The 15,118-nt window shown below is 43.6% G+C and overlaps 1 protein-coding gene across 2 annotated transcripts in view; it reads left to right on the forward strand.

Annotated features, from left to right (window-relative positions):
* The window catches only part of KLHDC4 (kelch domain containing 4), a 65,598-nt gene that overhangs the window by 39,792 nt on the left and 10,688 nt on the right, over positions 1-15,118 (forward strand). For both annotated transcript variants that reach the window (XM_066243519.1, XM_066243520.1), the window contains exons 6-7: positions 6,376-6,468; positions 9,622-9,781. In XM_066243519.1, the coding sequence (XP_066099616.1) occupies positions 6,376-6,468; positions 9,622-9,781 (253 nt within the window). The remainder of the gene's footprint in view (positions 1-6,375; positions 6,469-9,621; positions 9,782-15,118) is intronic.

Genomic DNA, 15,118 nt, shown 5'->3' on the forward strand with positions numbered 1-15,118 from the left:
TGATTGGTGCAAGGTGGGAGGGAAGTTTGGAGGTTGGAGGAAAAAGCTGAAAGGGAAATAGGAGGTACACATTTAGCATTATAAAATAGACCTGAGGAACTGAACTGAAGTACAGCAGGGGGAATATAGTCAGTAGCATTGTGATAATTGTTTGTGGTGTCAGTAGAGTACTAGACTTACTGGGGGATCACGTCATAAATTATCTGAATGTCTACACCAGAAACTATAATATTGAGTGTCAACTGTAATTGAAAATTTTTAAAAATTAAAAATACTTTGATAATGGTTAAAAACTAAATGTAAATATGCTATCAATAAAAGAGATGCTAAAAACTTAGAAACTATTGAAGTGGCATAAATTTTCCTTGTAGATTGCATATAAATACTGGCTTAAGATATATGATTTTTTTTTTTTTAAGCTGCTCTTGCCTGACCAGGCAGTGGCACAGTGGATAGAGCTTTGGATTGGGACACAGAGGACCCAGGTTCAAAACCTCGAGGTCATCGGCTGGAGCACAGGCTCATCCAGCTTGAGCCATGGGGTCATAAATATGACTCCATGGTTGCTGGCTCTAGCAAGGGGTCACTTGCTCTGCTGTATCCCCCCCCCCATAAAGGCACATAAGAGAAAGCAATCTGAACAACTAAGCAACTAAGGAGCCACAACAAAGAATTAATGCTTCTCATCCCTTTCCCTTCCTGCCTATCTGTCCCTCTCTCTGTCTCTGTTTCTTGCTTAAAAAACAAAACAAAACTGCTCTTGCTCATAGAAGAGAGGAATTTAGGACCTGTAATCCTGGTATGCATCAACATATGATGGGACTACCAGAAGGCAATGCTTAAAGGTTGATAAACAGGCCATCACATCCAGGACACAGGTATTGGTGACTTCTGGACAAGCATAATGGTCATTTTGAGTGACATATTGAAAGGGATGATAATAAAGTGAGGGAATTAGGGGGGAGAGGCCAGTGTGATGAAGCATTTGAAGAAAGGTGAGAAGAAATGGAATTTGGGCTGGATTGGAATAAAGGAAGACCCTGTAGGGCCTCATAGTGATCTGTGATGAACTAACTTTTTCTGAAATTTGCTGAAGGGGAGATGTTTAGGTTGGGCAACTCAGGCTTCCTTTTTACTCTGAGATGCTACATGTTGGTGTATTCTTTAGGGCATCTGGTTTTGAGGGAAACTGTATAGAAAGATGTATTATATAACTATGGTTCAGGCTGTAACCGTTCTTTGCAGCCTGGAGTTGTTGAGGTCTTTGGAGGACACTGGACTTGACAGTGGGATTCTGTAGGTGGGAGGGCCAGGCCCAGAGAGCAACCAGTGCAAATGTGGTGAGCACAGGTACCTAGGGGGGTTTGATTCCTATGTAGAAAGAAGCTTTTTCACCAGGTTGGTCGTTGTCTTATTTCTGAGTTTTAAGCATTGTTTGTATGTTTTGGATAACAATCTTTTATCAGACGTGCCTTCTGCAATTATTTTCTCCCGGTCTGTGGCTTCTCTTCTAATTTGCTTGATACTGTCTTTTGCAGAGTATAAGATTTAAATTTTGCCTGACCAGGCGGTAGCACAGTGGATAGAGCATCGGACTGGGATGCAGAGGACCCAAGTTCGAAACCCCGAGGTTGCCAGCTTGAGCGCGGGCTTGTCTGGCTTGAGCAAAAAGCTCACCAGCTTGGACCCAAGGTTGCTGGCTCGAGCAAGGGGTCACTTGGTCTGCTGAAGGCCCGTGGTCAAGGCACATATGAGAAAGCAATCAATGAACAACTAAGGTGTCACAACAAAAAACTGATGATTAATACTTCTCAATTCTCTCTGTTCCTGACTGTCTATCCCTATCTATCCCTCTCTCTGACTCTCTCTCTCTGTCCCTGTAAAAAAATAAAAAAATAAATAAAGTGGTTTTAAAAAAAATTTAAACTTTAATGAAGTTCAGCATATCAATTATTTTTTTAAATTTATTCATTTTTAGAGGGGGAGAGAGAGTGAACAAGGGAGAGAGAGAAGGGGGGAGGAGTAGGAAGCATCAACTCCCATATGTGCCTTGACCATCTAAGCCTGGGGTCTTCAACCAGCGACCTCAATGTTCCAGGTCGACGCTTTATCCACTGCACCACCACAGGTCAGACTTAATTATTTTACATTAAGATCTGTGATCCATTTTGGGTAAATTTTTGTGAAGGATGTGTAAGATCTGTGTCTTGGTTCATTCCTTTGCATGTGAATGTCCAGTCGGTCCAGCACTGTTTGTTGAAGAGACTATCTTTGCCCCTTTGTCAGAGATCAGTTGACTGTATTTATGGTGGTCTATTTCTGTGGTTTTTGTTCTGTCCCATTGATCTACTTGTTTATTCTTTTCACCAACACCACACTGTCTTGATTACTGTAGCTTTATAGTAAGTAAGGACTAACTCAGTATTAGTCCTTCATCTGTGTTCTTCTTTCATCCTGTGTTGGCTGATATTTTTGCCTCTCCATAAAAATACTTTAGAATCAGTATGTTGGTATTCATAAAATAATTTGCTAGGATTTTGATTGAGATACATTGAATTTAGAAATCAAATTGGGAAGAATTGACATCATCTTCCTGTTCATGAACAGAAAATGTTCATCCACTTATCTAGTTCTTTATTGTTTATTCATCAGAATTTTGTAGTTTTTCCCATATAGATTTTATACATGTTTTGTTAGGTTTATACCTATTTTATTTTTAGTGTGTTCATGTAAATGGTATTGCTTTAATTCCAAATTCCACTTGTTCATTGTTGGTGTATAGGAAAACAGTCAATTTTTGTATATTAACCTTGTTGCTTACGATTTTGCTATAATCTTATTAGTTCCAGTTTTCTTGTCAGTTCTTTTGGGTTTTCTATATACATGATCATGTAATTTGCAAACAAAGGCAGTTTTATATCTTTCTTCTCAATATATATACATTTTATATCCCTTTCTTGCCTTATTGCATTAGCAAGGACTTCTAATATGATATTGAAAAAAAGTGGTAAAGGAGTCATCCTTTCCTTGTGCCTAATCTTAGTGGGAAAGCTTTGAGGGTTTTTTTTTGTTTGTTTGTTTTTTTAACAGAGACAGAGAGAGAGTCAGAGAGAGAGGGATAGATAGGGACAGACAGACAGGAACGGAGAGAGCGGAGAAGCATTAATCATTAGTTTTTTGTTGCGACATCTTAGTTCATTGATTGCTTTCTCATATGTGCCTTGACTGTGGGCCTTCAGCAGACCGAGTAACCCCTTGCTTGAGCCAGTGACCTTGAGTCCAAGCTGGAGACCTTGGGGTCTTGAACCTGGGTCCTCAGCATCCCAGTCCGACGCTCTATCCACTGCACCACCGTCTGGTCAGGCAAGCTTTGAGTTTTTAATTATGAAGTGTGGTATTAGCTATGGATTTTTTTGTAGGTCTTTGTCAAGTACAGAGTGTGCTCTTCCTAGCTTACTGAGCCTTTTTTTTTTCTTTTTTTAATCACGAGTAGGTATTTTGTCAAATGACTTTTTCTGCATCAATTGATTAGGTCAGTGGTCAGCAAACTCATTAGTCAACAGAGCCAAATATCAACAGTACAACGATTGAAATTTCTTTTGAGAGCCAAATATTTTAAACTTAAACTATATAGGTAGGTACATTGTTATTAACTTAATTAGGGTACTCCTGAGCTGGCCTTTGCTAAAAACGTCTCATGCTATTAAGTCGCATGTGGCTCGCAAGCCGCAGTTTGCCGACCACTGGATTAGGTCATGTGATTTTTCTTCTTTAGTCTGTTGATGTGATTGATTACATTAATTGATTTTCACATGTTGAACCAGACTGGCATACTCAGTTTAAATCCTATTTAGTCATACTTAAATACTTTTTGAAGTCTATTCGTGAGTATTCTTTTGAGGATTTTTGCATCTGTGTTTATAAGAGATATTGGTCTGTAGTCTTCTTTGATGTCTTTGTCTGGTTTTGATATTAATTAATGCTAGATGGCAGAAACTATCCTCTTGAACAGATTATAGAGATCTGTTATAATTTCTTCCTTAAATATTTGATAGAATTCACCATTAAACTCATCTGGTACTTTCTGTTTTTGAAAGTTAATTATTCATTCAATTTCTTTAATAGATATAGACCTATTAAGGTTGTCTATTTATTCTTGAGTGGATTTTTGGCAAATTGTCTTTTAAGGGAGAGAAATGAGAAGCATCAACTGGTAGTTGCATCACATTAGTTGTTCATTGATTGCTTTTCATACATGCCTTGACCAGGGGCTTCAGCTGAGCCAGTGATCCCTTGCTCAAGCCAGTAACCTTGGGCTCAAGCCAGTGACCTTGGGCTCCAGCCAGCAACCTTGGGATCTTGTCTATGATTCCACACTTAAGCTGGTGAGCCTGCGCTCAAGCTGGTGAGCCCGTGCTTAAGCTGGCGATCTTAGGGTTTTGAACCTGGGTCCTGAGCATCCCAGGCCAATGCTCTATCCACTGCACCACCACCTGGTCAGGCACAATCTTCTTTTTTTTTTTTTTAATTTTTTACCTTTTTCAGTGCTCCTTCTTTCTTTATGTAGATCCAAGTTTCTGACCTATATTATTTTTCTTTTATTTGAAGAACTTTATTTTAACATTTCTTGTAAAGCATGTCTGCAGTCATGCATTGCTTAATGATGGGGCTGTATTCTGAGAAATGTATTGTTAGGTAATTTTGTTATCGTGCAAACATCATCGAGTAAACTTAAATAAGCTTAGATGGTATGTAACCTACTACCCCAACCTCTGTGGTATAGCCCAGTGGTTGGCAAACTCATTAGTCAACGGAGCCAAATATCAACAGTACAATGATTGATATTTCTATTGAGAGCCAAATTTTCTAAACTTAAACTATATAGGTAGGTATATTCCTTATCAAGGTAGCGCCCACATGTGGTATTTTGTGGAAGAGCCACACTCAAGGGGCCAAAGAGCAGCATGTGGCTTGCAAGCCGCAGTTTGCTGACCAGGGGTACAGCCTGTTATTCCTAGGGTGCAAACCTGTATGTACCTCACGTTACTCTAATAAATACCATAGACAATTGTAATAGAATGTTCAGAATTTGTGCATCTAAACATACCTAAACATTGAAAAGGTACAGTAAAAATACAGAATAAGTGATAATGGTACCTCTGTATAAGCACTTCCCACGAATGGAGCTTGCAGGACCAAAAGTTGCTCTGAGTGAGTCAGAGAGTGGTGAGTGATTGAGAAGGCCTACTACTTTAGACTTTATAAGCACTATACACTTTGGCTACACTAAATATATATTAAAAAAATTTTCCAAATTAAATCAACCTTGGTTTTTATAACCTTTTTTACTTTAGAAACTTAAATTTTTTTCCCCGCACATCGACCCTTTTGTAGTAATGTGACTTAAAACACAAAAACACTATATAGCTGTACAAGTAGATTTTCTTCATATTCTTATTCTTTAAGCTTTTATCTATTTAAATTTTAAAAATTTTTATTATACGTTTTATTATTTTGTATTATACTTTGTTGTTAAAACTAAGTCACAGTGTCAGGATGATCAATATCAGTATCTTAGTATCTTCCACCTCCGCATCTGATCCCACAAAAAGGTCTTCAGGGGCAATAACATGCATGGGGCTGTTGCTGCTATGGTAGTAGTGCCTTCTTCTCGAACACCTCCTGAAGGACTTGCCCGACGTTCTTCTTGAGGAGGTGTCATTCTTTAAAATAAATATGTCCATGGAGGTGGCTAAGTTTGTTTCTTATTTTCATTATAGATTTACTTGTAGGCCCTGGCCCGTTGGCTCAGTGGTAGAGCATTGGCCCAGCATGTGGATGTCCTGGGTTCCATTCCTAGTCAGAGCACAGTGGAGAAGCAACCGTCTGCTTCTCCACCCATTCCCCTCTCTCCTCCTCTCTTTTTCTCTCTTCCTTTCTCTCCTCCTTTCTCTCCTTCTCCCCCTCCTGCAACCATGGCTCAACTGGAGCAAGTTGGCTTCAGGCGCTGAGGATGGCTCCTTGGCCTCTGCCTCAGGTGCTAAGAAAAGCTCGATTGGATCAACGGAACAATGGCCCCAGATGGGCAGAGTATCACTCCCTAGTGAGCTTGCCAGGTGGATCCCAGTCAGGGCGTATGCAGGAGTCTGTCTCTGCTGCCCTGCCTCTGACTGAATTAGGGAAAAAATAAAGATTTACTTGTAAGCAGATAAGGCACCTCACTATTAAGGAAAACCTTTCAGTGTTGAGGTCCATGTTTCCAGCATTTTTAAGGAGCTTGTTGTGGTCTGCAAAACTTTCTGGTCAAATAAGTGATACTCAGTAAGTGCTTACAAAATAGAAATTGGTCTAAAAAGTGGTCTTTTTTTTTTTTAGATCACCAGGGGGTCCTTCAGGTCGAAGTGGACATCGGATGGTAGCCTTGAAGAGACAGTTAATCCTTTTTGGTGGTTTCCATGAGAGTACAAGGTTAGTGCCAATAGCAGGAAGATTTTTCTTTCCTGGAGTAGTAAGGAGTGGACTTTTTTATGGGACAAACCATTCTGAATACACATGGAAAATGCTGCCCATCTCCTGAAACTAGGCCTAGCTTCATGGATATGAAACTCAAATAGCCAACCAGGGCCCCACACTCCTCAGGGCCTGAGTTTGCTTTAATGCTCTGCTGTTTACTGTCTTTAAATTCTTAGTAATTATTGCATTAGGCCACACATTTTTATTTTGCACCAAGCCGTGCAGATGTTGTGGTCAGTCTTATCTAACACGGGATTCTCAAACTTGAGCCTGCTTTAGAATCACCTGGGGGCTTGTTAAAACTGGTTGCTAGCAAAGATGGCCCGGGCGCTGGGGATGGCTCCTTGGCCTCTGCCCCAGGCGCTAGAGTGGCTCTGGTCGCGGCAGAGCGACGCCCTGGAGGGGCAGAGCATTGCCCCCTGGTGGGACTGTCTCTCCCCGTTTCCAGTCTTGGTTTGATTCCCGGCCAGGGCACACAAGAGAAGTGCCCATCTGCTTCTCCACCCCTCCCCCTCTTGTTTATCTCTCTCTTTCCCTCCCACAGCCAAAGCTCCATTGGAGCAAAGCTGGCCCAGGCCTGAGGATGGCTCCATGGCCTCTGCCTCAGGCACTAGAGTGGCTCCGGTTGCAATGGAGCAACACCCCAGATGGGCAGAGCATTGCCCCTGGTTGGCATGCTGGGTGGATCCCAGTCGGGCACATGTGGGAGTCTGTCTCCACCTCCCTGCTTCTAACTTCAGAAAAATACAAAACAAAACAAAACATTTCCATCTTCTTCATGAATAAAGAATATTTTTATTAATTGAGAAACAGGGTTATAAATTCTTAAATACTGTACTCTTGGAGGGGATTTTTTAAGTATAATTCAAATTAAACAGGGAGTTATTTTGTATCCTTAAAAGGTGTAACTTGGTGTAATAAAGCTTTAGTTTTATGTCATACAGTTTACCAAGTGGTTTTTACACAATCTCACATTTTTATTTTATTTTTTTTATTTTTGGTGACAGAGACAGAGGGACAGATAGGGACAGACAGACGGAAGGGAGAGAGATGAAAAGCATCAAATCTTAGTTGTTCATTGATTGCTTTCTCATGTGCCTTGACGTGGGGCTACAGCAGAGCTAGTGACCCCTTGCTCAAGCCAGCGACCCTGGGCTCAAGCTGGTGAGCCTGCACTCAGGCCTATGACCTTGGGGTTTCGAACCTGGTTTCTCTGCGTCCCAGTCCAATGCTCTATGCACTGTACCGCCGCCTGGTCAGGCTATACGCATTCTCTTAAAACTATTGGTTGCACAGCTTATCTCCAAGTTGAGGAAACCAAGTAGTAGAACTTGTCCTCAACAAAAGATTGTTGATTTTCAGTTCATCCATGTTCATTTTTTTTTTACAGAGACAAGAGAGAGTCAGAGAGAGGGCCAGATAGGGACAGACAGGAACGGAGATGAGAAACATCAATCATCAGTTTTTTGTTGCAACACCTTAATTGTTCATTGACTGCTTTTTCATATGTGCCTTGACCGTGGGCCTTCAGCATACCGAGTAACCCCTTGCTCGAGCCGGTGACCTTGGGTCCAAGCTGATGAGCCCACGCTCAAGCTGGCGACCTTGGGGTCTCAAACCTGGGTCCTCTGGGTCCCAGTCCGACGCTCTATCCACTACGCCACTACCTGGTCAAGCTCATCCATGTTCTGTCCTCACCCTGGCTCACCCAGTGCTGCCCTCCTGCTGAAGAGGTATTTGGTTAGTTGTTGACATTTTGGACAAGAGAGCCTGGGCTATTTTTTTTAAAATTGATACCGAAGAAATTGTCGTTTATATTCTTGGAACTTTTTTTTTGAAAGTTATTTTTACCTGTTGACCTTGTTTAAAATTATTGTTTATGAAGTATTTCAGACATACAGGAAGAAATGAAGAGACTAGAACAGATACTGTGTAGTCGTCACCATCTATATTAAACAAATGAGTTTGGCTTTTAATAAGTAAGAGTTGGTAGTTATTGTATGTGCAGAATAGGATTTTTTATGCTGGAAACTGAGGAAACAGTAGGATGTGGTGAAGTCTTTTAAAACTGCAAGCCTCCTGCTCCTCAGTTTACGTGTACACTCGCAGGAAGGTGCGTTTGGTTATGGCGCCAGTCAGAAAGTCCGTGTTCCTTTGTCATCCAGCAGACGATGTCTGTTCCAAATGCCATGCTTTGTACAGCGTTTGAGGGTATAGGCCAGCAGGCCAGCCTTGTGCAGTGATCCTGCTGTGGAACCTCAGTCTTGGATTATTAGAATGCAGTGTAAAAGGACAGAAATTTGGTCAGACTAAGGTGGAATTTTTCACTTCCTCCGTGTGTGGTTGTTTTTTATTTTTAATACTGATTCTTCTAGGCCATCCATTTCAGAGAGTTGGAGAGCGTCTGTTATTCTTTTGGTGTAAGTTTGACCCAAGGCCTGTGACCATCTACAAAATTCCCACATCAGGATACAGCATTCTCTCTGTGACTTGGGCAGAGCTGCCACTTTCCCCACACCTGGGGCTCCCCTTTCAATGCCCCTTCTGCATATTGAGTCTTTTGTCACTTCAGTCCCAGGAGCATTAAGCAGGGCGAGACCACAGTGCCTCCTGGAGTACCTCACTGTATCTTCATGGTCACTGCCTGTGCTTGTGGAATCAAAGGGTTTCCTCTGGCACCTTTCAGTTTCAGGCTTTCCCCGCCCCATCTCTCCGCCCACTCCAGGCTATCTTCACAGCCCTCCCAAGCAGTAAATATCTCTGTCCTGAGTATTCATTTAGGTCTATAATTTATTGTTAAGCTTAAAACTACAAACATAGTAATCTAATGTAATTATTTGCAAGACTGATTTTATAGACTCTGTAAAGAAATACAATATAACTTTCAGATTGAAAGGCTTTCAGATCCAGGCAAATTACTAAGCTTTTATGGTCTAGCGTTATTTCTGTTTTCAAATGCATACTCATAAATGCTTCCAACTTTGTCATGAATTTAAATTTTAGTTAAACTTGTTTCAATACAAATGGTAGAAAAGTTACCTTTAATTTAAATTAGGCTTGATTTTTAACGTCACTGTTTTTTTGTTTGTGTGACTTTATTATAACCAGAGATTACATCTATTACAATGATGTGTATGCCTTTAACCTGGATACATTCACATGGAGCAGGCTGTCCCCATCAGGGGCTGGGCCCACACCCAGATCGGGCTGCCAGATGTCTGTCATTCCCCAGGGCAGCATCATCATCTATGGGGGTTACTCAAAACAGGTAAGATGTGGTTTTGGGAAAATACATTAACTTCTGTCTGTGGCCTTTTCAATTTCACCAATAATGAGAACTTAGTGCGTATTAGTTTCATATAAACAATTCTTTGCGTTCAATTAAAAATGGGCAGAGATGGTATTAATCTGATCTAACCATAATACATTCTAATCTGTATGCCCCAAAACACTGCAGTGTGAAGAATACTGTGTGTGGGGATCTAACACTGCCTGGTGTGTTGTACTACGACTCATTTCTCCTTTCTGCTGCCAATGGGCCTTTCATTTTCATCTGCAAGCAGTGCTGTCATGCTGATGGGGGCGTTCTTGTCACATCTCTTGGTGCACGTGCACTGGCGGGTCTCCTGCTGGCTATGGCGTGTGTCCTGCACACAGTGTGCTACTCACCCGTCACAAGCCACCAGCAGTCCTCTCCATTGCTCATCAGCACTTCACCACTGTAAACAGGCATGTGTCTGAGAGGGATGAGTTGGTACCTCATTGTAGGCTTTTTCTTAATTCAGTTTATTTTGAAAAACTTTCCAACATTCACTGACTAGATAGTTAATGACTAATATATCTCTCCACCTAGCTTCTGCCATTGATACTTATTTTTATCACGTATTTGTTCACATACTGCTATCCACCTATTGGTTTTTATATATTTCAAAGAAAAGTACAGAGACATCTGTGCATTTACCCCTAGAGTACTACTAGTACTAAATGTGTATTATTGAATCGAATTCAATGTGTAATTTTTAATGGGAAAATACAGTGAAGTGCACACATTTTGAGTGTGTACTTGCTGGTTATGACAAATGCATGCACCGTGTGCCAGGTTCTGCTGTGCCCTTTCTAGCCACCACTCTCCCTTCCCCACCCCGCAGAGGCAAGGACTGTTCTGATTTTTTCCTACTGTCCATTCAATTTGTTTGTTCTGGAACTTCAGATAGATACAGTCATATCTGTTCTTTAGAGGAAACCTCCTTCCCCTTGGCATATTCTGAGATTTGGCTATGTTGTGCATTTCAGTTAACTGCATGCTGAGCAGTATTTGTTATATAACACACCACAGTTTGTATCTTTTTTTTTTTTTTTTTTTTTTTTTTTTGACAGCGGGACAGCTAGGGACAGACAGAAAGAGAGAGAGATGAGAAGCATCAATCAATTCCTCCTTGTGGCACCTTAGTTGTTCAATGATTGCTTTCTCGTATTTGCCTTGACTGGAGGGCTACAGCAGAGTGAATGACCCCTTGCTCAAGCCAGCGATCTAGGGCTTCAAGCCAGCAACCTTTGGGCTCAAGCCAGTGAACCTGGGGTCATGTCTATGATCTCATGCTCAAGCTGGTGAGTCCACGCTCAAGACCAATGAGCCCGTACCATACTCAAGCCGGCAACCTCGGGGTTTTGAACCTGGGTCCTCCACGTCCCAGTCCGACTCTATCCATTGTGCCACCACCTGATCAGACTGTCCTTTTTTTTTTGTGTATTTTTCTGAAGCTGGAAACGGGGAAAGACAGTCAGACAGACTCCCGAATGCGCCCAACCGGGATCCACCCGGCACGCCCACCAGGGGCGGAGCTCTGCCCACCAGGGGGCGATGCTCTGCCCCTCCAGGGCGTTGCTCTGCCAGGACCAGAGCCACTCTAGCGCCTGGGGCAGAGGCCAAGGAGCCATCCCCAGCGCCTGGGCCATCTTTGCTCCAATGGAGCCTTGGCTGCGGGAGGGGAAGAGAGAGACAGAGAGGAAAGAGGGGGGGGCGGGGGTGGAGAAGCAAATGGGTGCCTCTCCTATGTGCCCTGGCCGGGAATCGAACCCGGGTTCCCCGCACGCCAGGCCGACGCTCTACCGCTGAGCCAACCGGCCAGGGCTGCTGTCCATTTTTTATTGGTGGATACCTGGTCTGCTTTTATGTTTTTACTATTAAGAATAAAGCCCTGTGAGCATTCTTGTTCAAGTCATTCTGAGGCTGTACATTTTGCTAACTCTTGGGTAGATTTTTAGGAGTGAACCTGCTGGGCTCGGAAGAGTGTAACTTAATAAATGTAGGCTTCTCCCCAAAGTATATACCAAAACCGCCAAGAGCTGTGGCTGCCACATCCGTGCCAGTACTTGATGGTGTCATACTTTTTACTTTTATCTTTTCTGGCGGATGTGTGCCATCCCACATGTTTTTTTTCTTCTTCTTCTTCTTTTTTTGTGATAGAGACAGAGGGACAAAGGGATAGACAGGAAGGGAGAGAGATGAGAAGCATCAGTTCTTCATTGCATCTCTCCTTTGTCTCCTTAGTTATCCATTGATTGCTTTTTCATATGTGCCTTGACCGGGGGCTGCAGCAGACTGAGTAACCCCTTGCTCAAGCCAGCGGTCTTGGGCTCAAGCTGGTGAGCCCATGCTCAAGCCAGATGAACCTGCAGTCAAGCCAGCGACCTTGGGGTTTCGAACCTGGCTCTTCTGCATTCCAGTTTGATGCTCTATCCACTGCGCCACCGACCCAATCAGGCCATCCCACGTGGTTTTAATTCTCACTTCCCCTGGATGAAGTGGGCCCTCTGACTTGGCAGAGCAGGCCTCCTATAGAATTGCTGGGATAACTGAGGCAGGGAAGTGTCCTGTGTCCACCTTATTCCATACCTCCGCCCACCACAGAAAGCAGTCAGCCTTGTTCTGGGAAGAGAAAATGGACATGTTTCCCACAGTTGCAGCCTGCCCAGCCTCAGCTAGATGCACAGTCAGGAGGGTCCTGAGAAACAGGCTGGTGTGGCCAAAAGCTGCACTGAGCATGCAGGCCCAGTACTAGATCACAGCAGATGCTTCATAGAGTAAACCAGGATGATAAACTAGTGAAACTGTGTCAAAACTGATGCCACTGTAATCAAAATAGTGCCTAATTCTTGGTGCCTACTTTTCTCCAGCCTGCCACATGAACTAGCTGAATGGGTAATCCGAGTCCACTTCCTCCAGGCCTGTGGCATTTGTCTTGCAGTGAAAAGCTTGTCTGTTTGGATTCATGGGGGATTTGTCAGAATTAGTAAATGATTTAAGTTGTGAATGCTATGGAATATATATATATATTTTTTGTATTTTTCTGAAGCTGGAAACGAGGGGAGACAGTCAGACAGACTCCCGCATGCGCCCGACCGGGATCCACCCGGCACGCCCACCAGGGGCCACGCTCTGCCCACCAGGGGGCAATGCTCTGCTACTCTGGGGTGTCACTCTGCCGCGACCAGAGCCACTCTAACACCTGGGGCAGAGGCCAAGGAGCCATCCCCAGCGCCCGGGCCATCTTTGCTCCAATGGAGCCTTGGCTGCGGGAGGGGAAGAGAGAGACAGAGAGGAAGGAGGGGGGTGGGTGGAGAAGCAAATGGGTGCTTCTCCTATGTGCCCTGGCTGGGAATCGAACCCAGGTCCCCCGCACGCCAGGCCGACACTCTACCGCTGAGCCAACCGGCCAGGGCCAATGCTATGGAATATTAAAAAGTTGTATAGTCTTAACTAGGTGGTGGGCTGCATGGAATAACAGTCTGCTCAAGTCCCAGCTGTAACACCCTTCACAGGGGGCCTCCTTGATGCAAGCTCCTCCCCACCTGGCAAAGGGGGGTCATTGAGCAACCTGCATGGTGAGCCAGTGACATGCCTAGCACATTGTCCAGTGGACATGCCTTGGAACTGTTGGAGCAACCTGTACAAGTTAGGTCTTAAATCATGGGGCATTGGAAAGAATAGCCTTTTTATCAGTTTCTGTGTTTCACAAATCGTCCAGCTGGGACCTCAGCCATCACCGTGCCTGGTTTAGAAAAATTACTGCTGGCCCTGGCCAGTGGCTCAGTGGATAGCACATTGGCCCAGCATATGGACGTCCTGGGTTTGATTTTCAGTCAGGACACACAGGAGAAGTGACCATCTGCTTCTCTTCTTCTCCCTCTTCCCCTTCTCCCTCTCTGTCTTCCTCTTCCATTTCCTCTTCTTCTTCCCCTTCCTCTGCCTCTTCCTCTCCCTCTTCTTCTTTCCCTCTTCCCCTCCTGCAGCCAGTGGATTGATTGGTTTGAGCATGGTCCTGGGCACTGAGGATAGCTCCTTTGGAGTGCATCAGCCTCAGGCACTAAAAATAGCTCAGTACTTGAGCATCGGCCAAAGATGGGGTTTCTGGGTAGATCCTGGTTGTGTTGCATGTGGGAATCTGCCTCACATTTCCCCTCTCACCTAAAATGAAGGAAAAGAGAGAGGGAGGAAGGGGGGAGGGAAAATAGGGAGGGAGGGAGGGGGGGGAAAGGAGGGAAAGAAGGAATGAAGGACGGAAAAAAGAAAGGAAAGGAGGGAAGAAAGAAGGAAAGACAGGAAGAAGAAAGGAAAGGTAAAGAAAGGAAGAGCCTAACCAGGCGGTGGCACAGTGAATGGAGTGTTGGACTGGGATGCAGAAGACCCAGGTTCGAGACCCTGAGGTCGCCAGGTTGAGTGCAGGCTCATCTGGTTTGAGCAAAAGCTCATCAGCTTGGACCCAAGGTTGCCAGCTCGAGCAAGGGGTTACTCGGTCTGCTGAAGGCCCACGGTCAAGGCACATAGGAGAAAACAATCAATGAACAATTAAGGGGTTGCAACGAAAAACTAATGATTGATGCTTCTCATCTCTCTTCATTCCTGTCTGTCTGTCCCTATCTATCCCTCTCTCTGTCACTGTAAAAAAAAAAGGGGGGGGGAGAAAAGGAAAGGAAAAAGAAAAATTACTTCCATTGTAAATCCAGGGAAACCAGGACAAAGTTCTGGTAACTTGATAAATCTAACCTCTCATTGGCCACGATGCTGAGGGAGACTGTAAGTCAGTTGGTAATGTTGACAGGTTAGAGAAAGGAAGTCAGCGTGCCATCTGCACTGCTCCAGACATCTGAGCCAAGAGGAGTTCATGGCATTTTGAAGTACAGTGGTTCCCCTTATGTGTGGAGAGTACATTTTAAGATTCCCAGTGGATGCCTGAAACTGTGGAGAGTACCAAACCCTGTATATACTATTTTTTTCTATATACGTTTACCTGGGATAGAGTTAAATTTATAAATGAAGCACAATAAAAGATTAATAATAATTAATAATAAAATAGAACATTATAGCAATATACTGTAATAAAAGTTTCCTAAGTAATCTCTTTTTCTCTTGCCAGTAATTTTTATATTACTCAGTCCAAACCTACTATCCTGAATGTGTAACCATTTATTAACCTTGCAGTAAGTAGCTTGGTGTCGCTCATTTCAGGAGATTTCATTTTTTTTTTTTTTTTTGTATTTTTCTGAAGCTGGAAATGGGGAGGCAGTCAGACAGACTCCCGCATGCGCCCGACCAGGATCCACC

The sequence above is a fragment of the Saccopteryx bilineata genome, chromosome 9, assembly GCF_036850765.1.
Source record: "Saccopteryx bilineata isolate mSacBil1 chromosome 9, mSacBil1_pri_phased_curated, whole genome shotgun sequence".
Classification (NCBI taxonomy): domain Eukaryota; kingdom Metazoa; phylum Chordata; class Mammalia; order Chiroptera; family Emballonuridae; genus Saccopteryx; species Saccopteryx bilineata.